Raw genomic sequence first — 27,383 nt, 5'->3', positions numbered from 1 at the left:
TGTTTCCTAAATATGTAAAGCTAGAGACAGCAAGATGATAATGCATCTCCCTGAGGAAATACATGTTTTACAAACATTGCTGGAGTTGCTACATCTTGGTTCACACCAAGCTACCTATATACCAAGGGTACATGAAGCTCCAAAGGTATGAAAATTCCTACTTCAATTGCCTGAAACATATATTCTTCTAATATTATCTGGAAAAACAGAAATAGAAAGAAAATCATCCTGCCTCCTGACTCATTTACCTTACAAATAAAAACTGGTATTTACTAACACTCTGTTGAAAACACTCCTCACCCAGAAAAAAATTGCTAATCCTGGAGAGTATACATTTTCTGTTCACAATTCCATGTATGAGCTTTGTGGTGAATTGCTGCCTTTATCACAACATCTACAACACCTATTCAATGCATAATTATTAAGTGGGTCCTTTGAACATTCCTTCTCACATGACAATACACACAGACCTTCAAGTGCACTACATTTTGAATATGAAGATTGCAGTCTCAGTTTCCAGAACCTTGTAGTTCCCCAGAGAAAGGAGCAATGCATGGCTCTGCTGCTTTGACTAGCATATTGACAGGCAGATTGGGGCGAGGGGGCGGTAGCAGGCATTGGTAAGTGTTCCACACCTAAACTGAAGGCAGCAAGATCTTCAGAGCCACTTTTGCCTCCAAGCTTAGCTCAATTTCTTACACAGGACACGCTAGCGTTCCTTATTAGCTTTAACAGTCGATAACAGGTGGAGATACGCCACAAGAAAGCTATTTTCTCATGGGTCGAACGACAAAGCTTTGTCTTAGATGTACGCCTTTTATTGGCAAGGGGCGAGGTTTTGTTCTTTTCCTAGTCGGGAGGTGTCAGGCAACTGCAGCAGCAGGGAAGGGCAGTCTGAGAGTTGGGGCAGGGGCTGGCAAGCAGTTCGGCGGGGAGGAGAAGCCCTGTCACAGGGACTCCACCTCGGCCAAGTCCTTCCACTGGTTGCCATGGGCGACCTGGAATGAAGGCGAGGCGAGAGAGAGAACCTGAAGCGGGCGAGTGGCAGCGCCCTAGCGGCAGCGCACACCCGTCCGCTCCCTCACGGGCCGCCTGCCGCTGCCCGCTCCTCGCCCCAAGCGGCAGCCAGCTCCCCTGCCTCCTTCCCCTGACGCGACTGAGGGCATTCAAGGGAGACTCACCCGGACTCTTCCCCGCCGGCTGCTCCTGCTGCTACCGCCTCCTCCTCTCCCTTTTCCTCCTCCCACCCAGCGGCAGAGAGAAATCCCAGAATCTCCTTCCGGCGCTGCGGTGACGCGCAAAAAGGGGTAGGTACGAGGAAGGAGGAGCAGGACAGGATCCGCCCAGAACCCGGATGTCTCGCGAGACTCCGCCACTACCACGTACTATTTATAGCCATGGGCGGGTGGTATATTTATCTGTGTTTGGATAATTAATGATTAATCAAGTAGTTTGGGGAAGAAACAAACTTTGGCACTTTCTATCAGGTGGTCGCTTTGCACTTCTTGGGGCTGCAAAAAGTAGTTTATGAAGGGGATTTGAGGGTTTATGGATCTGATATTACTTTGTGCTTTTTTATCGTTTCTCTTGTGGGATGGTGGTGATGGACAGGGAACCACTTTTTAAACATTTCTTTATATCCATGTAAATTGTTTTGGGAGCGTTTGTTGAAAAGCGGTATATAAATATCCGTCGTATTCGTAAGTTTCACTATATCAAGTAGTTCATTGAAGAGTGACTTCTTATTCTTGGACCCCAGGCAGCGCCCCTGTCACTTCCCTTGAATGAGTTCCGTTTTTGCAGGCAAAATTAGTGCAAGCAACCAGATTCAAAGACCCCAGTACCCCCAACTTACTCTCTTTGTGAGCTGTTTTTGCAGCCAATAAGTCCCGAAGGGTCCTGAAAGGAGACCCAAATTGGTTTCCTCTGATGAACTTTTTAGAAGAGAAACGTCGTCCAGAGTTCCCAAATTAAAAGGCTCCATCTTCTCTGCTTTGTTGATTGCTTTTGTGCTTCCCGCAAAGAGGTGCTCGTTCTACGAGACCCAGATCCCCAATTCATCTCGTTGAATGACCCGGTTTTTACAGCCACACAGGTCCGCGACTCACAGAACCCACTTCTTTCTTTTGATGAACTGCTTTGGCTGCTCTCTTAAAATTAACAGTTCACAGCATCCCACTAGCTCAAGGAGTCACATTTTATTTTAATTTTTATTAAAATTAATTTTTTTAATTTAAATTATTATTTTAAATTTTTTAACATTTATATTCCGCTCTTCCTCCAACGAGTTTCTCCTCACAAAAACCCTGTGAAATATTATCATGATTGAATAGGGGATTTGAATTCAGGTCTCCCTGGTCCTAGTCCAGCACTCTAACCACTATACCACTCTGGCTTTCTGTCATCATGGAGCACCACAGTACTAGGGCTGCCAGCATTTCATTGCCAGAATGAGGGACACAAATTTGTGGGGGCTGGCTGGGGGGCTGGGAGTTGTATGCAGTGGTAATCAAGAGCCTGAGTCTTATTTACATATATGTAATTGAATTATATGCTTTTGAATAAATGAGGGACAAATGCTGTCCATACAGGGACCAACGTTTCATTCCTGAAATGAGGGACATCCTACTAATGAGGGACAGTGGACAACCCTACTAGTACATCCCTTCTTAGAGGTTATCAAACTAGAGGACCCCACCCAACTCCAAACCCTAGCCAGAATGGCCTTGGCTGGGGATTATGGGAGTTGAAGTCCAACAACCTCTGGGGACCCATTGGCCACGACTATAAATAGCAATTGTGCACGTGGCCTACGGACAGAGTCCCGCGAGACATCCGGGCTTTGAGCGGATTCTTTTCCTCCTCCCACGCTTGCCACGCGTCACTCACGGCAGCGCCGGAAGGCGATCCGGGGGCTGAACTGCTGGGTGGGAGGAGGAAAAAGTCGGTGCAGCCGCCGGCAGGGAAGAGACCGGGTGAGTCTCCCTTGAATGCTCCCCAGTCGCGCCACGGCAGGGCGGGGAGGAGCTGCGCTACTGCAGGGAACAACAGGCGGCCCGTGAGAGCGGACCGGGGCGCGGCGCGGCTGCTGCTGCGGAGCCACCACGCGCCGCTTCGCGTTTTTCTCCCGCCTTCATCCTCCCAGGTCGCCCACCGTGGCCCCCAGGCGAAGGAGCTGGCCTAGGTGGGCTCCCTCCCTGTGACGGGGCTTCGCATCTGCTTTTTGGCAAACAGCCTGCCAGTTGCTTCCCCAGTTCTCCGACCGCCGTGCCATTCCCTGCTGTAGCCGTCTTCTCCAACCCCGTAGTTGGAAACGAGCAAAATCTTATGATTGATGGGTGAAGGATAACTGCCACTCTCCCTCCGCAATTTTCTCTCTCCCACCTAGGCTTCGCTCCAGGTTGCCCGTGCTAAGCGGACGGATTGTAAGGAATGAGGCTCTTAAAATAATAAGTAATATGGGATGGGATATTGGTCCATAACTTCTGGAAAATGCAGGAGTGTTTATTTTTGCACACTGGAAACCTATCGGTTACTCTTTTATCCTATTTTTGTTCCGTCATAGAACTCAAGTCTGCATATACAAGAGTTCCCACACTGTCTCGTAACTGTGTAAAGCACGATGCGCAAACAAGTGAATTTGCAAGAAAATATAACAAGTTAAATTGTGTGCGTGCATGCAAGATATACATTGTCAGAAATCAATAACATTTAACACAACAGACACAAATCCCCCCCTTTGATCCAAATAACCTGGAAACAAAAAGTGGGTGGATCAAAATGGTTCTGTCTGTTTTTTGCAGTTTCCCCACTCTTCTCCATGATCCGCTTTCCCCTGTTCCTCCAATAACTGTAGCAGTTTTCCAATAAAGCCTGTAAGAGAAAATCAGGTTTTACAGTATCCTGTAGTTAACTTACTTTATTTATTTGATTTATTGATTGATGTACCGCCCTTCCAAAATGGCTCAGGGCCAGAATAAAAAAAAGTAAAACCAGTTAATTAAAATCAAAACTATAAAAACAGAATAAAACCAATTAAACATTCAAACAGCTAAAAACCCTGGAAGGCCAGGGCAAACAGATAGTTTTTAGGGCTCTCCTGAAAGACAGTAATGAACTCAAATTGCGGATTTCGGCCTGGAGTGCATTCCATAGCCCAGGAACAGCTACAGAGAAGGCCCGTCTCTGAGTTGCCACCAGGCACATGGAAACTGGAGACAGACCTCCTCAAATGACCTTAATGTGCGGTGGGGATCATGCAGAAGAAGGCACTCTAAGATAACTCGGACCTAAGTCGTTCAGGGCTTTAAAGGTAATAACCAGTACTTTGTATTTTGCCCAGAAACACATCGGCACCCAGTATAACTGTTTCAAGACAGGGATAATATGGTCTCTCCAGGTTGCCCCAGAGACCAATCTGGCTGCCGCCTTTTGAACTAACTGAAGTTTCCGAACTACGTACAAAGGCAGCCTACATAGAGCACATTGCAATAGTCAAGCATTATTTAATTAAATAATGTATACACATAATAAACAGCAAACAAAATAAATCCCCTGGCTGCTCTCATAATTAAATGTATAACTGCTCACCTAATCATGGGGTTACAGCTTATTCACTTTCTTCCTCATCCATAAAAGAGTAGTCTTTCCATTCGTTGTCTTAAGTATCCTTGTTCTTCCAATGGCAGAGCCCACTGTTTTTAGACCACACCCATCTGTCTAACCAACGACAGCACTTTTGTGGGGAGGGTTACAGAGGCACTAATCAGAGTCTTGACCTACTTAATTTCCGCAAGGTTTTTGCAACGTGTACCTTCAGATCAAGGACACTCAGAACATTACCGTATTCTGGGTCAGTCAATTGATTCATCTAGTTCAATATTGTCTATACCAGGGGTTCTCATCCTTTTTAAACAAATGCACCCCTTCTTTCTCAAGCCTTCAGCTCAGGTGCACCATAGAGACGTGTGTGTGTGTACACATACACAAATTTAAATGTTACCATTTTGAGATAGACTACTCCAGTCCCTGGCTGACCTCTAGACTAAGTAACGTATGAATTCTTCCATTGAAATTAATGGGCCCGCTTTACTTGTCCTATTCATTTCAATGGGAATACGTGGTGCTAATTTTCTGAAGCCTTTCAGTCGGGTTGAGGGGAAAGGTACACTGAGATTCAGCATATAGCCAGCAAGTCAAGAGCAGGGGAGGAGGGTCTTTACCCTCCACCTTCCCCTTCTGAAATGGGCGCATTGGTATGGATACATTGGCTTTAAACTGTTGATCCTCAAATAAGGAACAAATAGTGCATTTCCACAATGGTGTGGGAGTCAGGAGGGCTCTGAGTATCCCCCGGGAGCCCTAAGAATATTAGTACCCCCTGTTGAGAACCCCTGGTCTATACTGACTGGCAGCAGCCCTCCAGGATGTCAAAAAGGTATTTTCCCAACCCAGCCTGGTGATGCCAGGAATTGAACCTGGGCCCATCTGCATGCGAAGCATGTTCTCTACCACTGAGCTATGTTCCTTCCCCACCTGGGAAATGTGATAAAGCACCTGTAGAGGAATGATGTAGAAACATATGGAATTCTGTTGGAACAGTGTTGTTAAATGTTTGGGTAAGGCTATAACTGTGTACAACATTCCAGAGCACACCCAGAAGTCCCACCCTCAGCGCTGAGCTGACGTGCTGGGGACCCTCATTCTCTGTGCGCTCATCATGATTACAGCATTTGTCTGAAGAGGCAAAAAGAAGATTGAGTGTGATCACCGGCATTTCTGTCATTGGCAGGCTGGGGTGCTCTTGAGATAAGAACTGTTGTATTTGCCAGTTAGGACGTTCCATCACTCTAGTACAGACCTGCTCAACTTTGGCCCCCCAGCTGGTTTTGAACTACATCTCCCATAATCACCAGCCACAGTGACCAATAGCCAGGGATTATGAGCGTTGTAGGTCAGCATCTGCAGGAGGGCCGAAGTTGAGCAGCCTCGTTCTGGTATAACCAAGGAACCTAGGCTGGGGCATAGTTAAGGGAAGCTAAACCTGTTTCCCCGCCGCCCCTGCCAAGACGCTGGAGTTGAGACAGGGAGCAGATTATGCCCTTTCTCCAATTATGTCCCTGAGTGCACACCTTTACTTTCTTCCTTATAAGTGAATAATTGCAGTTAACTCATCTGGTGAAAAGTAAAGCACTGAGCTTGGGAATGTGTCATAGTGAGGACAAAATCTGTCCAGTATTTCTGACATTGGGTGGTTTGTCAAATTGACTTGGTTCCCACAGAGGGTGTGGAGTGCATCTGTAATATGATTATAAGGTATTGTAATGGGTAACTTTTTTCCTCAGATGCATAGATAGTCTAATTTATTTCATTTTTTAGGAATGTCCAGAAGAGAATTGATAAGAGACGGAAGCAGCAACACCAGTGCTGTCTCCAATATGTATTTTGGACAGGTCAGTCTCTCTCTCATCACCTTCAGTTGTCTTCAAGATTCTGTAGGTTATTTAGAAAGTCTACAAAGGACAGTGATTTGTAGAAAGGGTTAGATTCAATTCTCCATGACATGATGGTAGCATGTATGCGTGCTCCCCGCCGCCCTTCAGAAAAAACACTGGACAAGATCTGGGCTACCCCTGTGCTGACACACCAAAGATTTCCATCATATCACTGCTTGCCTCTGCAGCCACCTCTGCCTCCTGAAGCTATGTCCCTCCAATTCCATCATTCCTCAAGGACATAGTTTTGAGAGATATAAGTGGCTGCAAAAGGAAGGGAGGATCATTAAATATCGCACCCACACCCCTTGTGCAACAGAAAACCCTGTGCATAGGTACAGAGTTAATCTGGATGTTGACCAATGTTGCCTCAGTTTTTCAGAACAGCTATTTTAATATAGTCTAGCATCTTCCGATTTCCGTCTCTGGACTTAATTGTTTTGATTTAATAGTGATAAGTAGTCTGCACTAGCCTTCATCAAATCTGTGTCCATATAGGTTTTCCTGAAAATGTTGAATTGGAAATCTTTCTGGGGGGAAATTCCGTGCAAATTTCCTCCTCATTTGCATAAAGTCTGCATTATCTCAAATCTCAAAAGTACCTTACTATATTACTTTTTCTGATGCCCTAAATACATTGTGATCTGATTTGGCATCTTATTTGACCTATTTATACAGAAAAAACAAACACATTCACCTCCACTGTATTAATTCCACCTCACTGTATCTCAAAGGTTTTTCAAGTAGCCAAGTAGAAATAGAATGGAAAATTTTCCCCTATTGTATTTTTCTGCAGAAAAGTTTCCATGCATCTCTGTGCATGCACATATTCTCTGTACTAATGAAGCCAAAATTCCATCCAGAGTAGCACTGGAAAGAGCCACACCTTACTCAGATTAAAGTTGTACTTTGAGGGTTTTGCCTGGGAAAATGCTTTCCTTCTGACACAGATTCATTCAGCTGGTGAATGTAATTAGCACAGGAAATGTGTTCACTGTACTTTTTTCTTATTATTATTTATTCCTGCTGCTGCTTTTCATGTATTTTATTTCTGAAAGCTAGGAAGCAATTCTTCTGCTTTTCTCTAACCCAGTGGTTCTTAATGTGCAGTCCACCAGATGTTGCTGAACTACAACTTCCAGTATCCCCAGCTCTAATAACTAAATTGTAACTGGAGATGCTGGGAGTTGTAGTTCAGCAACATCTGGCAGACCACACATTAAGAACCACTGCTCTAACCTATCTTATGGGGTTTGTTCTCTAGACTTGGGAGAACTAGTCTCCTTTATAGGCCACTGCAAGCCTTCTAGGTCTGCATTTGCTTTAGGTGGGTGCTGAGCAGCTTGTGCAACAACAAAAAAAGCAAAAGGCTAGCATGGCTCAAAACAGCTTTATGAAAGAATCTCAGTGCTTTTCAGGTGTAAAAATACTCTTTTACATTTATGGAGAGCAGGTCTGACAAGGACAAGTGAAAAAAAGTAATGAATACTGTATCCTAAATCTGTCTGGTTGTGTGTCTTTTTGTTCAAGTGTCAGTATACAGCTGATGAATACCAGGCTATCCAGGCTGCCTTGCGACAGAGGCTGGGCCCAGAATACATCAGCAGCCGGCAAGCTGGAGGAGGACAGAAGGTACAAATGCATGCGCAGAGTTTTCATTTGCTTCATACCGAAAGTCACACACTGCCACTTACTATAAATATTTTATAACATGTATCTGAATCCTTTGGGGCTGCATGTTTCCTTTGCCTTTATTTCACCAGAAGCTACATAATCTATAGTAAGAATATTAGCAACGGATGCCCTTAAAGCCCAACTTTGGAAGATCATCTGGCCCATAATTTTCAACTCTGAGGCAGATGTGTGTGCACCTAAGGATTGGTAGGTGTGTCCACTTTGGGGAGGGTGGCCACCCTGGCCTGCTGCTTTCCATCCATTTTTTTCAATTTTATTGAAACATAAAGCAAAAAAAAAAAAAAAAGGAAAAACAGTATCATGATATTTCTTTAAGCAAGTACTAGAAAGAAAACATTCTGAATATATTAACAGTTCTAAGAAAATTCAGCAGCAGTGATCAACATTTGAATACATCTGATCAAACCTTGGTTACATAAAGCTGGGTACATAAAACTTCAGAAATCAAATTCGGACAATGGGAACAAATGACGCCCTTGTCGGATATTAAAGTTTATAAAGGGATCCCAAGTTGACATAAATGACTCAGTTGAGACTCCATTCATATAAGCTGAAACTTTAGAAATTGAAGCATAACCCCATAATTTCAAAAACCAATCATTTAAAGAAGGGACTTCAGAAACATGCCAGTTATGAGCATATACAATCCTGGCTGCAGTAATCATCCATCCTCACAACAAAGTGGTTCTTCTGTTGCTCTGAAAAAAGGCATAAGCTTAGTACAAGGCTGTCCTGGTTCTGGAGTGAAGGGTTCAGCTAGCATATGTAGCGTACCCTACATATTCCCAAACCAAACCATTTTTACTGAGAATCTGATGTGCTGTAGCATTTGGAGGTGAATGATTGCATCTTATTCATCATGCTTAGATCCCTGCTGATTCTCCATACCAGTATTCTTACCTGACTCCTAAACATTTTTCTGCTGAAACATGGATCCATTCAGAATCTAATAAACTCCTCTTGGATTGAGAGCTTTTGTTAAATTGGTATTTGTTAGCTGTTTGGTGTTTTAAACATGGAAAGCACCATGTGATTAAATGCGAATTTTGTATTCAATTTTTCTCTGTGTTGTAATGATCCTTACTCTGACACACTATTCAGAAACTCTTTTGCAATGGTATATATGGACACTGAGATACAGACTCTGATAAAGTTGCATGAAATGCATTTCATTTCAGATACTATAGCAGAATGATATTTCCCTTCTTCTTGGTTTAGGTTTGCTATATTGAGGGACATAGAGTCATCAGTCTGGCCAATGAGATGTTTGGTTACAATGGCTGGGCTCATTCAGTCACTCAGCAGAATGTTGGTGAGTACCTGATCAAAAGTTTTGTTCGGGCCACACCATGCAGAGAGTTTTAGAAGGAAGGATAACCAGGGATCCACAATTTAGGTTTAGCTCACTAGCCAGCCATTACTTGTGGTCAGCACCAACCCCCTCTCTTCAATCATATCATTTTCTGGCACACAGGCAAAGGTCTTAGGAGAGAAGTGGGTCTTCTGTCATTTGCACTGGGGTATGGAGAAGATAAGAAAGTGTGTGTCCTCTCCTACTGCTCAGTAGGCAACTCCAAGATAGAGCTGAGAAAGACTCCTGCCTGCAACTTTGGAGTAGCAGCTACAAGTTTGTGTAGACCATACTGAGCTATATGGACCAATGGTCTGACTCAGTATAAGGCAGCTTCCTATGTTCCCATGAGATGAGGGAGAGGGGTGCTTCACAAATAGCTTCTTGGAACAGAAAACCACCATGGCAGTTGCAGTATGAATTGGCTGAGTGTCAGCAGTGTGCCTTGGGGAAAAGGATGACCTTGGCAAATACTGATGAGCTTAGATTTTATTGCATTCCTGAAAGCAAATTTGCTCATCCTTATGGTAGTTCTGTCACTCCCACAAGTGTAATGACAAAATTGCTCAGCCATCTGCTAAATCCTGGCCTGCTGAGTCATCTTCTGTAGGTCCATAACTCTTCTTCCAAACACCTACTTTTGTTCTGTTGCTGACCGTGCCTTTCCTGTAGTGAGATCTTCCGGCAAAACACTTTGCTGTGATGAGATCCAATTTGCTGAATTACACCCCTCTTTTGAGTCCTACTGCAATTCCTGCTTACTGGTTCCTTAGTGTGCCTGTTATTTCCCCCTCTACTATTATTCGTTTTCCTACATCTGCTGATAAACTTGCTTTTTGGGCATCCTCATATGCAACATCTTCTAGAAATTGGTAGCATTCTGTGAGAATATTCTGATCCTGTACAGTACCTAATAGAGATGGTCAGAGGAACAGAGTCATTTGAGATTCAAAACTGTGAGCTATCTACTGCTAGGAAACTGATGCTGTCATCCCTAATGGTATTTCAGATTTTCAGAAGATGGAATTTCTCATATTCTTAGTCATAGACCATTACTGCTAATCAAACTAGCCTAAAAAGGTGGTGGGGGGGTATGTTAGGCCATAGATACTGATGAGAACCTTGTTGAATCCACAGTTCTTTAGAAAGTTTCCACTAGAGAAGACCTTGAAATACCTTCTGTTGGCTTGGCCTGGACCAGTAGGGCTCATCCCCTCACTGAAATGCCTCTACTGACAGCCATTCCATCTGGTTATTATATACCTGAGTTGGTACCCAAATTTGCTTATTTCCCCTCCTTGTTCCTTTTGTGTCATGCCTATAGGATTGTAAGCCTTTATTTTAAATTCTAAACCATTTAGAGTGCATTAGCAAGAAGGTGGCATATAAATAAATGTACAGGGACTGAAAGTATTGTTATACCTCAGGTCAGAATTGACAGTGTGCACCAGGTTTCCATTTGCCCAAAGCTTGTGGTTCACTGTAGAAGTATCCTTAGTAGTAGTTCTTCTTCACCCTGTTATAAGATTGTTCAGAGGAATGAATGTCTTAATGGTAACTTACAGGTCTGCATAGATTTTTACCTAAGAATCACCCTTATAACCCTCTAGTTTAAAAGCCAATGATCTTCTTGGGAATTTCTTCTACAAATGTTTACATCTGGGTGCATGGGGTGCCAGTATTTTTCTCCTCTAACAGATCACGGGTTGCCCCTTCACTTCCTCCAAGGCCTCTTTTCAGAGCCCATTGCCACCAGCATAACAGTAGTCTTTCAGTTACATGCTACTTGCACTTACAATAAGTTGTTTGTAACTATCTGGTAATGATAAAAAGCTGACCATTAAACAGTGACTGAAAATTATTCAACTTCTTTTCAAGATCAGCTGTGTAACCTTTATTGCCTTTGCTCTCATTATCTTATCTTATTTATTTATTCATTTATTCATTCCATTTCTTCCAAAAATGGCTCAGCACGGTTTACATAGAGAAATAATAAATAAATAAGATGGCTCCCTGTCCCCAAAGGGCTCACAATCTAAAAAGAAACATAAGACAGACACCAGCAACAGTCACTGGAGGTACTGTGCTGGGGGTGGATAGGGCCAGTTGCTCTCCCTCTGCTAAATAAAGAGACTCACCACGTTAAAAGGTGCCTCTTTGACAAGTTAGCAGGGGTAACTTGGCAAATTTTGTAACCAATTAATGTTCTAGCACTGTTTGTTTATTTATTTCTTATCTTTAAATAGACACTGTACATTGTGAGGTTTGAATTTGAATATGGGCTGTTTGAATTTTAATATGTGGTGATAATAGTGCTTGTGTGCATCCCTACCCTTTGGCCGCTGCTATAACCTTTTCTTTTCTTTTTTCTTTTGCTTCTGCTCTTGCACAGATTTTGTTGATCTAAATAATGGCAAGTTTTATGTGGGTGTCTGTGCCTTTGTGAAAGTCCAACTTAAGGTAAATGGCGTGATCATGGTGATTTTAATTTTACTGAATGATTTTTCACCAAATGAAATGGTATGCAAAAGATGTATTGCAAGGTGATTGTTGAGGTGTTATTTCCTGCCAGACAAAAATATTCCACATCCAGGCTAACATTGTACATGCCAGGTAACACTGCATGCATGAAGTGGGGAAGGACAGATTTTTCACTGATCTTCCCTCCCCTCCCCTCTGCAACTCCCCAAAATACTCCCCTGAGGACTGCAGGAGAAGAGAGCTGGTCTTGTGGTAGCAAGCATGACTTGCTGGGTTTGCCCTGGTTGCATATGAATGGGAGACTACATGTGTGAGCACTGTAAGATATTCCCTTTAGGGAATGGAGCCACTCTGGGAAAAGCATCTAGGTTCCAAGTTCCCTCCCTGGCATCTCCAAGACAGGGCTGAGAGAGATTCGTTCCTGCACCCTTGGAGAAGCTGCTGCCAGTTTGTGTAGACAATACTGAGCTAGATAGACCAATGGTCTTACTCAGTATATGGTAGCTTCCTATGTTCCTATGACTGTCAGGGACATATTTTCAGGAGCCACAGATGGCTGAGGAAAGAAGGGAGGATTGGCAAATATTGCCTCTCCTCCATTGCACATGCACAGTGTTTGTTCAGTGCATGCAGTGCTACTCTGGATGTCGGCCACTGATTACATTTTCTCTTTCTTGCTTTTGATATGAAATATGATCTTGTAACAAAATTCTTGCTTGTATTACTTTTGGTTTGAGCATCTGATTTTAAATGATGGCCAAAACAGCAACACATTCATCTTTATCCTCCTCACATTTGCAGCTATCATTTGCCTTCATTCTCCAGGCTGAAGCTTTATCTTACTCTCGATTGGATGGGGTGGGCTCCCCTGTTACAGGCTAGATTCATACCTTAGTCCCTGTGAACTCCTGGAATACTGAACGTGCTATAGAAAACCATTAGGGAAGAATGGAGAGCCATTTGGTTGGTATTACATATTCTATTCAAACTGCAGGATGGGTCATACCACGAAGACGTTGGCTATGGAGTAAGTGAAGGCTTGAAGTCTAAGGCTTTGTCCCTAGAAAAAGCAAGGAAAGAGGCAGTTACAGATGGATTGAAAAGGGCACTGAAGTAAGTGGGAATCAAAGAACAGTAGTTTTGCAAGTCCAAAAGAGACATGATAGAGGTCTATAAAATCATGCATGGTGTAGAGAAAGTGGCTAGAGAGAAATTTTCTCTCACACATAACACTAGAACCAGGGGTCATCCCATGAAAGTGGTTGCCAAGAAATGTCGGTCCAACAAACAAAAGTACTTTTTCACACAATGCATAATCAGCTTTTGGAATTCTTTGCCACAAGATGTGGTGTTGTCTACTAGTTTGGATGGCTTTAAGAGGGGTTTGGATAACTTCATGGAGGAGAGGTCTATCAATGGCCTCTGAAAACCAGTTGCAGGGGAGTAACAGCAGGAGAGAGGGCATGCCCTCAACTTCTGCCTGTAGGCTTCCAGTGGCATCTGATGGGCCACTGTGTGAAGCAGGATGTTGGACTAGATGGGCCTTGGGCCTGATGCAGCAGGGCTGTTCTTGTGTTCTTATGACTGATTAAAATGGAGCTGTATCCTGAAAGCCAATTGGCTCTCTCCTTTCCTAGGTGCTTTGGTAATGCTCTTGGGAACTGCATTCTGGACAAAGACTACTTGCGATCAGTGAATAAGCTTCCCCGTCAGGTGCGTTATTGAGGGCTTCCAAGGACTCTGCAAAATTGCTTTGGTTACAGCTGGGAAATCTAGAATCCTGCAGTTAAAAAGTCAGATTCTGCAGTGTGCATAGCCTGTACAATTGGGTAATCTTCAGTCTTTATTATCATGCAACAGCATGTTTACCTTGGATAGCAGATTTCATTGCTTGGGCTGTTCCCATTGAAAAGTCATCTTATTATTTTCACTTGAATGATTCTTTTCTGAAGCAGAAACCAACTATGTCTGTAACACCTGTGTCCTTGTTTATACTTGTTTTATTTATAACATGCACCCATCTATGTGGGGATTGAACCACCAGCATTTTCCTGTTCTTTCTTGTGGTTTCAGCCCTTGGCCTTTTGTATGTATCCATTTCTTGCCTAGAAATTCATTGATGCTGAAATATGTTTTCCTCATATTATTGATGAGGATGCTTTCCTTAGGATAAATTGCCATAGGTTATTAGGTTGAAGATTATTATGTATTTAAGATGACCAGTAGTAGTTCACGAAAAAATAGTCAAAATCCTAATGCTACAGAAGCAGAAGTTTCTATCTCATCCAGAAGGGTCTTCTAAAATAGTTTATATAAAAAGAAAAAAAATTGCCCAAACCTGTATTCTATGGGTAAGTTCAGACGTTGCACAAAACCTGTTGAAGCCAAGCTCCAGTCTCCTCTCCCTTCCCCACAGAGTGCCTACTTCCTTTGTAGGTTAAGATATGCCAAGACTGGTCCTAGGAACATAGGAAGCTGCCCTATACTGAGTCAGACCATTGGTCTATCTAGCTCAGTATTGTCTTCACAGACAGGCAGCAGCTTCTCCAAGGTTGCAGGCAGGAATCTCTCTCAGCCCTATCTTGGAGAAGCCAGGGAGGGAACTTGGAACCTTCTGCTCTTCTCAGAGTGTCTCCATCCCCTAAGAGCCAGCGTGGTGTAGTGGTCAGAGTGCTGGACTAGGACTGGGGAGACCCGAGTTCAAATCCCCATTCAGCCAGATACTAGCTGGGTGACTCTGGGCCAGTCACTTCTTTCTCAGCCTAACTTATTTCACTGGGTTGTTGTGAAAGTGAAACTTAAGTATATAGTACACTGCTCTGAGCTCCTTGGAGGAAGAGCAGGATATAAATGTATAATAATAACAATAATAATAAATGGAATATCTTACAGTGCTTACACTTCTATTATTATTATTTTATTATTATTATTATTATTATTTATCAAATTTGTACACCGCCCCAAACTTTCATCTCTGGGCGGTTTACAATAGCATTAAACCAGTTAAAAACATATACAAAAAACTTAAAACAATTTAATGCTTTAAATATAAACCAGAGATTAAAACACAAAAAATTTAGGAAGCTAAGAAAGCTTTGGTGAAAAGATGGGTTTTCAGGTGCTTTTTTGAAAATTGCCAGAGATGGGGAGGATCATATCTTAGCAGGGAGCGCATTCCACAATCTCGGGGCAGTGACCGAGAAGGCCCGTCTCTGTGTAGCCACCAAATGAGTTGGCGGTAACTGGAGATGGATCTCTTCAGCTGACCTCAATGGGCGGTGGGGCTCGTAGTGAAGAAGACGCTCTCTTAGATACCCAGGGCCTAAGCCATTTAGGGCTTTATAAGTTATAATTAGCACTTTGTATTTTGCCCGGAAACCTATAGGCAGCCAGTGTAGGTCTATCAACAATGGAGTGATGTGGTCTCTCCGAGATGACCCAGAAACCAGCCTGGCTGCCGCATTCTGAACCAACTGAAGTTTCTACATACAAAGGCAGACCCACGTAGAGCGCATTACAGAAGTCAAGTTAGTCTCCCATTCATATGCAACCAGGGTGGACCCTGCTTAGCTAGGGGGACAAGTCAAGCTTGCTACCATCTCAGCATATAACCTATTTGTTTCAGAAAACCCAAGTCCCAGAACTCACTTGAATGCTTGGGTTCAAGTGAGTTTCAGGGCTTGGATTTTCTGGAGCAAGTCAGTTACGGTATGCTGAGGTTGGTGGGTGGGGATACAAAGGGGGAGCGTGGCCTCCTGGGGCTGATGGAAGTCACACCGAGCTCAGCTGAGGTTCCACATAAAGTCTGAGCCCCTACATATTTTCTCCCTCTTTTAGAAAAAAAAGGTCCTTTCAATGCCATGAAACAACCCCCTCCCCAGTCTCCAAGATTTGGACTCTTCTACCACTCCGCCCTAATGACTCATCAGTTCAGCTCCTGCTTTCTGTCACTCCAGCCTGCATATTAACAATGCCAATCTTGTTTGTCATTCTAATCCTCAGTCCATCAAAGAGTTTACTGTTGGTTGTTGGATTGAAAACTGCAGATTAGTGATGCTTTGAGCCAAGGCATTCCCAACCATGTTAATCTGTGGTTTCTGCTTTCTGTATGAAAAACAAAACATCTAGGCTCACCAACTTTGAAAACGGCAAGAAACCATGGATGATCTATAAAATGCATTTTGACAGAGATGGTGTTTGTTACAAAATGCAGCTGAAATCATGATTACTTTAGATAAATAGCGTCATTAGCTCAGCTCTCAGCAGGGCCGGAAACTGTGTGCTTGATGGAAATGGGCAGTCTGCTGGGAAAGTAATTTGTCTCCTGGGCAGCCTGACAGATAAGGAGTCTGTGAAATGCTCCTGTTACATTCCGAATGTCTCCTAACTACTGAATGGCTTTTTGTTTCATTCCTTTTACTAGATGCCCCTGGATTTGGATTTGGATAAAGCAAAAAGACAGGACTTTGAGCCTGCTATAGAGAAGGCAAGATACAGGAGCTGCTTGCAGAAGAAAAGTGAAGGCCAGCAGCCATTCGTCACCACCACTCCTGGCAAATCAGATCCATCGGAATTGTCCATGAACACAGCGGAACAGAACCAGCAAATTAGGTTAGAGGTCCAGTCATATTCTAATATTTAATTTCATTTTGCTGTAGATTACCCATTCCAAGCATTTTAATATGTGAACTGCAGTACCACCTCAGATATGCAGTCGAGGCTAATGTCAGAGTTCCTGATTTAGTAAAAGTATTTTTGTTTGAAATTGGATCAGATCTGTATACTGGAGTTGCAACTGTTCAGAGATTAACTGTGGAAAGTGCAGTGCTCTGTCTCTGGAGACAGATGGGGTTTTTCCAGCACTGTTGGGGATTTTAAATGCTCCCATTGCGTTGCCCATGTGCAGTAACATTTGGTAAAGCCCACATCCAAGCAGAGATGACAGGGCTTTCTCCCTTGACTAGACACCTAGTTGCTTGCATTTACTGTCCTTTGGCCTTAAGCTGGGTATGGAATGTGAATATGATGGGTTTTGGTTAGTCCAGAATTTTGTGAAGTCTGCCATGAACTCAGGAAAGGTGGTCTGTCTCACTGTTATTCCCCATCCCACTACATCAAGGGAGAAAAGGGAGATCTAAAATCTAGAAATCGTTTCTTGAGTTAACCTCAAAACAGTAGTACATATGCTGGTAACTTCCAGATTAGATTCCTACAATATGCTCTATGTGGGACTGCCTTTGTACATATTTATTTATTTATTTAAAATATTTCTATACTGCCCAAAACTTGAGTCTCTGAGCGGTTTACAATTAAAATCATGGAAAACATTAAATCAATTAACAATTAAAATCATTTAAAAGATTAAAAACATTTAAAACCCAGTATTGAAATTATTTAAAACTATAAATCTAATTAAAAGCCTGGGTGAATAAGTGTGTCTTCAGTGCCTTTTACAAAGTTGCCAGAGATGGGGAGGCTCTTATTTCAACAGGGAGTGCATTCCAAAGTCCAGGGGCTGCAACAGAGAAGGCCCGTTTCCGAGTAGCTGCCAGATGACTTGGCGGCAGCTGCAGGCAAACCTCTCCAGCTGATCTTAGCAGGTGGTGGGGCTCATGGCAAAGAAGACTTTCTCTTAAATACCCAGGGCCTAAGCTGTTAGGGCTTTATAGGTAATGACCAGCACCTTGTATTTTGCCCGGAAACCTATCAGTAGCCAGTGCAATTCCTTCAACACAGGAGTAATATTGTCTCTCCTAGATGACCCAAAGACCAACCTGGCTGCTGCGTTCTGAACCAACTGCAGTTTCCAGAATACGTACAAAGGCAGCCCCACATAGAGTGCATTGCAGTAATCTAGCCTAAAGTTTACCAGCAGATGTACCACTGTTTTGAGGTTGTTCATCTCAAGAAACGGATGCAACTGACGTATCAGCCGGAGTTGATAAAAAGCACCTCTGGCCACCGCCTCAACCTGGGACACCAGGGAGAGGTTCAGATCCAGAAGCACCCCCAGACTGTATACTTGTTCCTTCTGGGGGAGCGTGAGCCCATCCAGAACCAGCAGATCAAAATCGTCTCCTGAGTTTTGATCCTGCACAATAAGTACTACTGTCTTATCTGGCTTCAGCCTCAGTTTGTTATCCCTCATCCAGCCCATTACTGCCTCCAGGCAGGCATTTAGGGAGGTTATGCCTTCTCCTGTTGATAGTCTGGAAACTGCATTTGGTATACAATATGGCAGCCAGGTTGGTCTCCGGGTCATCTCGAAGAGACAATATTAATCCTATGTTTAAAAACTACACTGGCTACGAATATGTTTCTGGGCAAAATACAAGGTGCTGATTATAACCTATGAAGCCCTAAACAGCTTAGGCCTAGGGTATTAAGAGAACATTGTGTTCACTATGAGATCATCTGGAGAGGTTCATCTGCAGTTGCCACCGGCTTGTCTGGGCCGTCTCTGTTGCCACCTCAAGACTCTGGAATGCGCTTCCTGCTGAAATAAGAGCCTTCGCACCTCTGACAGCTTTACATAAATCTCTAAAGACACATTTATTCACTCAAGCATTTTAACTAGAATTATGGTTTGAAAATTTTTTTTAAAGGTACTTGTTAAGGAGGTACTACAGAGACGTTAGCAAGGATTGTGATATCTTTTCCTAAGGAGTTGCATGCATTCTTCTGCCCAGATTGTGTATTTCCTAATATCATGTACTCCTCTTTCGCTAAATATGAAAGCAGTATTAATATGTAATGTGTAACAAATCTCTGTGTGTAGCAGAAAATTCAAAATCTGAAACAAGTGAAGCCCTATATATCAATATATTTTGCAGATTAATTATATTTGCATATGGTTGCTTTGCATTTTCAAAGCAGAACTTTAAAGTGCCACTTATGACCACAGCAGGTCCTGCTCTGAGATTTCACTAGGTTCTACCTGTGCCCCTTTACATATATCTCCACAACCCTAAAGGGAGTTGTGTGTTTGTTTTAAGGAAAGCTGAGGTTCTCAGAATGCTGAATTAGGATTGCTGTCCAGTTCCATTACTATACTGTATAAAATATAATAATAATAATAATAATAAACGTTGTTAGCTGCCCCATAACAAATTGTTTTGAGGAGCAGGACAATATGCAGTCAATGACATCCTCTGGTCTGTGCTCTCTCCCAGCAGGGTGTCTCTGCCCTCGGAGTGTGATGCCACATACCAGCGGAAGTTACGACAGAAGCAACTCCAGCAGCAGTTCAGGCAGCAGATGCAGGAGAAACAGCAGATCCAGCCAGGCACTCCAGCTGGCAAAGGCAGCAATCAAGGTAAAGTGTTGGCTAAGATCCACCTCTGCTACATCATGAACAAGCTCAGAATGGGTGGACCAAAAGCCTAGCAGGACTAACTTCTTCCTGCCATTTTACTGTGTGTGCCTCAAGGGAGTCACTTTAAACAAGAGAAACATTAAACAAGTGTGTATTAAATGTTCTGCTAGGGTTGTTTATTTATTTTATCGTACCTATATAGCGCCGGATATATACATCTCTAGACATTATACACAATCCAAATTACAATATAAAAACAAAACACTTTTACAGAATAAAAACAATAAAAACAATTCACAGAGTGAAACAATCAAAATAATTTCACAGGATAAAAACAAACAGTTTAAAATTAATTTTAATTAAAAGCCTGAGAAATCTGGTGTGTTTTATGGGTCTTTTTAAAAACAATCAGAGATGGAGAAGCTCTTATTTTGACAGGGAGTGCATTCCAAAGCCCTGGGGCAGCCACAGAGAAGGCCCGGCCCTTAGTCATCCCCAGATGAGCTAGTGGCAACTGTAACCAACTCCCAAGCTACATACCTGCTCTTTCAGTGGGAGTATAACCCCATTGAGAACAGCCAGATCTAAACCATCTCTCAGGTCCCAACCCCCCCATAGTCAGTATCCTGCTGGGAGAAGCTGGGACCAGACTGAACCTCTAGCCTCTCATGACCAGGTCTCTGTAATACATAGCAGGTCAGTTCTTTCATCCAAAATCAAATCATAGATGATCTCTGGTTTATTTAAACCAACTTGGCATGACAAAGTAACACGGTGAGGCTCTGTGGAAGATTATTACTGCTCCCCAAGGTCAAAAAGAGCTGAAGGACCTAAATTGACTTAAAGATTCTTTCACAGTTAGAACATAAGAACAGCCCTGCTGGATCAGGCCCATGGCCCATCTAGTCCAGCATCCTGTTTCACACAGTGGCCCACCAAAGGCCGCTGGAAGCCTACAGGCAGGAGTTGAGCACATGCCCCCTCTCCTGCTGTTACTCCCCTGCAACTGGTACTCAGAGGTCCTCTGACTAGTGGCCGTTGATAGACCTCTCCTCCATGAAGTTATTCAAACCAATCATAAAGCCATCCAGGTTGTTGGCTGTCACCACATCTTGTGGCAGAGAATTCCACAAGTTGATTACGCATTGTGTGAAAAAGTACCTCCGTCTGTAAATTTCCTGGCAATCAATTTCATGGGATGACCCCTGGTTCTAGTGTTCTGTGACAGGGAGAAGATTTTCTCTCTATCTACTTTCTCCACACTATGCAGGATTTTATAGACCTCTATCATGTCTCCCCATAGTCGTCTTTTCCTAAACTAAATAGCCCCAGGTGTTGTAGCCTTGCCTCATAAGAAAGGTGCTCTAGGTCCCTGATCATCATGGTTGCCCTCTTCTGCACCTTTCCTAGTTCTAGAATGTCCTTTTTTAGATGTGTTGACCAGAATTGTTCGCAATACTCCAGGTGTGGCCACACCATCGTTTTGTAGAAGGGCATTATAATATTAGCAGTTTTATTTTCAGTCCCCTTCCTAATGATCCCTAGCATGGAATTGGCCTTTTTCATAGCTGCCGCACATTGAGTTGACACGTTCAATGAGCTGTTCACCAAAACCCCAAGATTCCTCTCCTGGTCAGTCACCGACAGCTTAGATCCCATCAGCGTATACATAAAGTTGGGGGTTTTCGTCCCAATGTGCATCACTTTACACTTGGCAATATTGAACCGAAATTGCCATTTTGTTGCCCACTCCCCCAGTTTGGAGAGATCCTTTTGGAGCTCCTCACAATCGGTTTTGGATTTCACTACCCGAAAGAGTTTGGTATCATCTGCAAATTTGGTCACCTCACTGCTTACTCCAACTTCTAGATCATTTATGAATAAATTAAAAAGCACCAGTCCCAGTACAGATCCCTGGGGGACCCCACTTCCCTCCATTGTGAAAACTCTCCATTTATACCTACCCTCTGTTTCCTGTCTTTCAACCAGTTAGCAATCCAGCCATGTACTTGTCCCCTTATCCCATGACTGCTAAGTTTTCTCAGGAGTCTTTGATGAGGAACTTTGTCGAGTCCACGTATATGCTCAGTATCCTCTACCGTGAAGATGGACGCAAAGAACTCATTTAGCTTCTCTGCAACCTCCATATCCTCCTTAATAATCCCTTTCACTTCCCCATTGTCTAATGGTCCAACTGCCTTCCTGGCAGGTTTCCTGCATCTGATGTATTTAAAGATGGTTTTGTTATCCCCTTTGATGCTATTAGCTAAATGTTCCTCAAACTCTTTTCACCTCCTCTATTGTCACCATGCATTTCTTTTGCCAGAGTTTGTGTTCCTTTCTGTTCTCTTCATTTGGACAGGCCTTCCAATTTCGGAAGGAAGTTGACAGCTTTTCTGAAGGCAGAATAGTACCTTGGAAAAAATAGTTTAGATATGAATTATAGCATTAAAAAAAGTACATTGATAAAGTAATGATGAGAGCTCAGACTAGAGACTACATTTTTTTAAAAAATGTGTGTATATTTAAAGCCAGAATAATCTGTAGGAGAGAGCACCTAATCTGTGATGCATCACCAGGCAAAGTTTGTATATCATTATAAGGTGGAGCAAGAGCTCCATCCTTGCAAGAAACAACTTAACTAATACCATGTGAGGCTTTCTTCGTAGTGCCTGGTGGGCAAAAAGGGGGAGCTATTTAGCTTATCTTCCATCCCTGCAAAAGCCCTCTTTGTGTTCAGGAATACATCTGTGAAGGTTGTGCAGCCCTCACAGGCATATTCCTGGACACACAATGGGCTTTTGTAGAAAGGGGAGAGAAGCAAAAATCACTTCCCCCTCTGCCTGTACAGCACTGTGAAGGAGGCCTCGCAATGCTAGGTCACTCCTAGCAAGGATGAAGCTCTTACTCCACTCTCTTAAGGCTGTGCAGCATGTTAGCCACTACTATTATACCACTCTTTAACGAAAAATATCTCAAGGTTTATATTTGAGAGAAATGAAGAGATCGGCTGGTGTATAGATCTGATTCCAGAGCCTTATTTGTCTTGTAGGTCCTTTCTTAAAAATAGTTAGATTTTAAATCTCTATCTTGAGCCAAATTTACTTAAGTAAACTTTACTTTGGAAGACAAGACAGTGACTAGTTCATTCATGTTGGGTTCTTCAGGCAGCCTGTTTGTAGGGCTTTGCTCAGTTCACAGGGCTGAGCAAAGAGGCACCTTTTAAAAGTGGAGATGCTTTATTGAGCAGGGGAGAGCAACTGGACCTATCCAGCCTCAGCACAGCATCCCTCCAGTGGCTGTTGCTGGTGTTTATCATATGTTTCTTTTTAGATTGTGAGCCCTTTGGGGTCAGTGAGCCCTTTGGGGTCAGGGAGCTATCTTTATTTAGTTGATCTTATTTCTCTTTGTAACCCACTTTGGGAACTTTTGTTGAAAAGCAGTATATAAATACCCATAGGAGTAGTGTCACCAGGGACAGCAAACTTTAATTTAGCCATTCTCTATGCAGCTCAAGCAAACACAGCTTAGTTTCTTTTCTCCCGATTTGAAGGGCAGATTATGTACTCTGACATTTGTACAAATGATCTTGATTCTGCTAAACTTGAGCTCTTCCCACTGGTATCGGCAGTAAGAACATCTTCTGTTATCTCTGTGCAGAAGCACATAACCCCACTTCTGTGAAACCCAACACTTTAGCAGCACACCTGGGATCCAGTGTGGAAGAGGAATTTCTTGCTGGTGAGTGTAATATTTCTGTGCACTGTCAAGAGTTTGTTTTTGTGCAATTTGAAGCAACAGTTAAGGTGACACAGTACATGTAGGCAAAGGAGAAATCTGAATCATTTTCCTAAGCATTCCTTCCTACATATCAGATGCAGTGTTGAATCAGAGCTGTGGAAAGTAAAGGGAAAAGGAAAGGTGGTGTTGACTCCTGGTGACCACAGAGCCATGTGGTTCTCTTGGTAGAATACAGGATGGGTTTACCATTGCCTTCTCCCGTGCAGTGTGAGATGATGCCTTTCAGCACCTTCCTATAGCGCTGCTATAGGAGTTTTCTATATCACACCAGTGGGGATTCAAACCAACAGTCTCCTGCTCTCTAGGCAGGTTGCTTCCCCTCTGCAGGGGGAAATGGCTGGGGGGTGGCGTACTTTGGTGTGGGAGATGGTTAAGCACCCCACCTTCCATAACTATTATCAAGATACACACAGATTTGGGAGTTTTTTTGCTGCGATAGCGTCTAGTTCAACTTTGAGTAAAGCTCCAGTAACCATCAGAGGTGGTGGCTGGCTGGTGGCAGAGTCTTTGTCTTCACTGTTAACATTTGACTTGTTCCAGATGATCCTGAGCTTTGGGACTTGCCCTTGGAGGCCACTGACTTTGTTACGAATCACAGTGCAGCAGCTGTGCCAGCACAACACTTGAGCACACCTCTTGGGCAATACCATGTGATGACTCGCAGCAAAACACCTCAAGGAATAATGCATCAGAGGTCATGTGCAAAACCTGGACCCTGGCATCCTTCCACTAGCCACAACCCTTATTCACCAGGTAGCTAATTTGAGAGATAGAGAAGCCTGTATATCTCACTGAAGGAACTGGGTAATGTCTATGTAGGAGAGAAGCATAAGAAACATTCTCTGCCCCTCAGCGAAAGGTGGTTGAACTGTGGATGAAATAGGGCTTATGGACAGTGCAGCAAGACATGTCATCAAATAGTTTAGTTTTTGTTTTCAGTTAGTTTAGTTTTTATTACTGTCAAGCTGACAGTACTTGTGGCTTCAGCTTTCCAAGCTATCTCCAGATCTCATGGAGTAAAGAGGAAATTTAGAAGGCCTGTTGTTGAATATATCTTGTAGGGCTGTGCTGTACTTTGGAGGTAGGCTAGATCGGAATCTGTGGCCGCTCGGACCTGAATGGGCAACCATCTGAATCTGATTGAATCAAAGCTGCCCAAAGTTGCTCACTTTTTCTGATCAGATTTGGCATTTCGAGGTGTCTTTTTTTTTTTTTAAGGGGGGGAACCTCAAACTTACCATGCACAGAAACCCATGTACCCATTTGCCTACAATTTGGCAGGCACCATGCCCTCAGAAGGGCTTACCATCTCTGCAATTTTCATCCAGTTCTGCCAAGGAATAAAAATATTCAAGACCTCTTAATGATTTTTCATCACAGTTTGAAGTATTATTCCCTCCGAATTGGGTCAGATTAGAGCACAATGTGTGACTGAAGCAGTGAACTGAATTGGAAGGCTCTCCAAGCAGTTTTCTGAATAAAATCCTTGGTTTTGTGCACAGCCCTAATGCTGTGTAATAAAATTCAAGCTACACTTTGCTCTACCAAACATAGCACAACTCCTGCTTCCAAAGCAATGTGTTTGTAGCGTGTACTTTTAGAGTTCCAGCTTGATCCAGAGCAGGAGAAATATCTCCCGCTGCAATACATAACTGCCTGTTCCACTTTCCATCAGATGAGAGAACACAAACTAGGCCCAGTTTGCAAGAGAGCTTTCTCCTAAACAATTGTTTTCTTCCCTAGCAGAGTGCAGTCCATACAGGAGGAGTCAAGGGATGAAGAAAAGAAGACTGGAGCCCTCTTAGCACAAGATAGCCTTGCTTATGATTGTGCCTTATTTGTCCAGATTTTATTCAAAGTGCTGTTGCTATTTCTCCAGACATGCAATTTGGTTATTTGGATAACACTTCAGAATGGAGAATATTCTCCAAGCATTGACATCTAGGGTTTTTCTTGGTTTGGTTTTGTTGGGGGCGGGGGGGGGGGGTTGCAATATTTGATTAAATGATACTTTCACTTCAGCTCTTATCTTCAGGTTAATGTAAATATAACTCTAGATCCAAATACAAATGTACTTTTCCTAGCTCACCTTATTTTAACAGAGAGAGCAATTATAACAAGTGTGAACCTGGCACACAGACCTCTTAGTGTGGCCAGACGGATGTGTGTGTAAGAATCAAGGTTAAATTAGTTTTATACTTTTCACCATAATGTGACCTTATATCTGGAAAAATGAATAAAGATCTAAAGTTACCATCAAGTTGAAGAGATGCGACTTGGCAACATTTTAGATTTATATTGCTGAAATCAAGTTTAGGAAAACGTGACTAGTGTGTGGAATAAAACAAGGTAAGCCTTTACCTCTCTAGTAAAGATTGCTTCATCATGATCCCACTACTGGCTTTACAGAGATGACAACAGTAACATTTCTAAGGTGCCTGGAAGAAGAAAATTGATATATCATCTACTTGGTATATCTAAATTAGGAATAGTTCTATATTACTTTAGCATAGCTTTTCTCAAAGAATTCTGGGCATTGTAGAGTGAGTGGCCAGAGAGAACTCTCCTCCCTCACACACTTGCTTTTCCTGGAGAGTATTAAATCACTTTGTGCTGATTTAGATAAGGGCTCAGTGTGAAGTTAATGAAAAGATACTACAGGATGTTGGCTAAAGAATATCCCTGGAAAGGAATCCTATGTGATCACCCAGAGGCCCCTTAGGCTTAGAAATGCATAGCTATACTCTGGTAAAGCCACTAGGGATTGACTTTGCTGAGTTGAGTTGGGCTACTGGGTGCTGCTTTAACACTGCCATTAGCACAGACAAGCAACAAGAAGAAATATTGTTTGGGTGATTATACAAGTTTAACAGGTCTGTATGTCGTATTGTGTAGAGTCAGTCACCAAAAAGACACTTGCATCTATATCATATGAACTTGTTAATATTTCCAGAAAATACCTCAAATGCGGTGTTAATAGAGGTGCATTGCTCGGTACTTAAGAGCTGGGACCCAGGCCCACTACTTCCCCCATTTGATTTCAGTACTCCTGCTGTTTTTTGAAGTTGCTAATCACTAGTACATCTTTTGTAGCTCTTGGGTTGTCTTCCAATTTTTCTCTTTCCAATCATTTCTTACAGTAGCCTTGCCGCCATGTTAAATTGGAGGGAGTTACTGTGCGTTCATATCTCACTCCTCAACTTTTTCATATTTATTTATTTGCTGCCTAATATAGAAATCTCTAGGCAGAATTAAAACATAATATACAATATGACACATTAAAAATTCATGAAAAGATAAAAATCATAATAGGTAAAAACACATTAAAATTTTTAAAAATGGTCTCAGTTGAATGCCAGGGAAAATAGGTATGTCTTCAGGCCCTCCTAAAAACAAACAGAGAAGGAGAGGCTCTTCTTTCAACAGGGAGTGCGTTCCAAAGTCCTGAGTTGCCACCAAACAAGTCGGTGGCAACCATAACTGGACTGGTTTTTGTGGCGGTTTTGCTGCCCCAACTGCTTTTAAAACAGTTTTTGGAGGGTCAACAGTAGAGGTGTGCAGATATGCCCTCTATTGGGTGAATTGAGGCATAATAGAGCTGACACAGCTGGGGGCCATGAATGAGCTCCCCACTATTGTGTCTGAACTCCATTGGAGTTCTGACATTTCTGTTGGACCTAGCAAGTCACTTCTCAGCTGAGAGGCTGTGCGCAGACCATTTAATTTAGTTTGTCCTAGGATGCCTGCTTCGTAGAGTACAGTTCAGATGTGTTTAGAAGGAAGGTGACAGGGCCAGCCAAGCAAAATACTTAGCTGTGATCATTCCCAGGCTCACAAGTGGACCACTGTATTCTTCAGTCATGAAAGGTATACTGGATTAAGATATTCCAGGATGGCTTCTATCCACTGAAGAAAGTGAACATTCACATGCTAGTGCTCTGTTTCTACAATCACAATGCATGTAATGCGTCTGTCTCATATATCAGTTTCACCTTTTAATTTGCATTACTGAAATTAATGGACTTTTGCACGATATTCTAATTTTCCGAGTTTCACCTGTATTTGATTTCTATACCGCCCTTCCAAAAATGGCTCAGGGTGGTTTACATTACAGAGGTGCCGAAACGATTTGAGCTGCTGCTGCTGCAGCAGAATCATGGGGGGGGGGGTAGGGTAGTTTTAAAAGGAGGCACGGGGGTCTTACCTGTCCCCACCCCCCAGCACAGTGCTGTCCGTTCTAAGTAGC

General features: G+C 42.9%; 2 protein-coding genes across 25 annotated transcripts in view; one reads left to right on the top strand and one right to left on the bottom strand.

Annotated features, from left to right (window-relative positions):
• ERC1 (ELKS/RAB6-interacting/CAST family member 1) overlaps window positions 1–1,359 on the bottom strand; it is a 292,154-nt gene extending 290,795 nt beyond the window's left edge. For 6 of the 18 annotated variants that reach the window (XM_053255849.1, XM_053255850.1, XM_053255853.1 and 3 more), the window contains exon 1: window positions 1,182–1,355. The gene's annotated coding sequence lies outside the window, so the exon portion shown is untranslated. Of the gene's footprint in view, window positions 1–1,181 lie in introns of all 18 variants that reach the window. The other 12 variants (XM_053255858.1, XM_053255854.1, XM_053255865.1 and 9 more) reach the window with 5 other exon arrangements.
• Window positions 1,351–25,397, top strand: RAD52 (RAD52 homolog, DNA repair protein). Of its 7 annotated transcripts, none has more exons than XM_053255869.1 (12): window positions 1,351–1,487; window positions 6,379–6,452; window positions 8,025–8,126; window positions 9,408–9,501; window positions 11,933–12,000; window positions 13,016–13,134; window positions 13,659–13,734; window positions 16,445–16,632; window positions 19,197–19,336; window positions 22,997–23,077; window positions 23,678–23,890; window positions 24,881–25,397. In XM_053255869.1, the coding sequence occupies exons 1-12, from the start codon at window positions 1,436–1,438 to the stop codon at window positions 24,940–24,942; spliced, it is 1,269 nt and encodes a 422-aa protein (XP_053111844.1). In that variant the 5' UTR covers window positions 1,351–1,435; the 3' UTR covers window positions 24,943–25,397. The 7 variants fall into 7 exon arrangements, with proteins under 7 accessions (XP_053111844.1, XP_053111845.1, XP_053111843.1 ...); XM_053255870.1 differs by having other exon boundaries at window positions 19,194–19,336; window positions 24,884–25,397; XM_053255868.1 differs by having other exon boundaries at window positions 19,194–19,336.
• Window positions 25,398–27,383: the final 1,986 nt, after the last annotated feature.

The sequence above is a fragment of the Hemicordylus capensis genome, chromosome 5, assembly GCF_027244095.1.
Source record: "Hemicordylus capensis ecotype Gifberg chromosome 5, rHemCap1.1.pri, whole genome shotgun sequence".
Classification (NCBI taxonomy): domain Eukaryota; kingdom Metazoa; phylum Chordata; class Lepidosauria; order Squamata; family Cordylidae; genus Hemicordylus; species Hemicordylus capensis.
The sequence above is the reverse complement of the archived record's forward strand: the minus strand, read 5'-3'. Positions and strand labels throughout refer to the sequence as shown.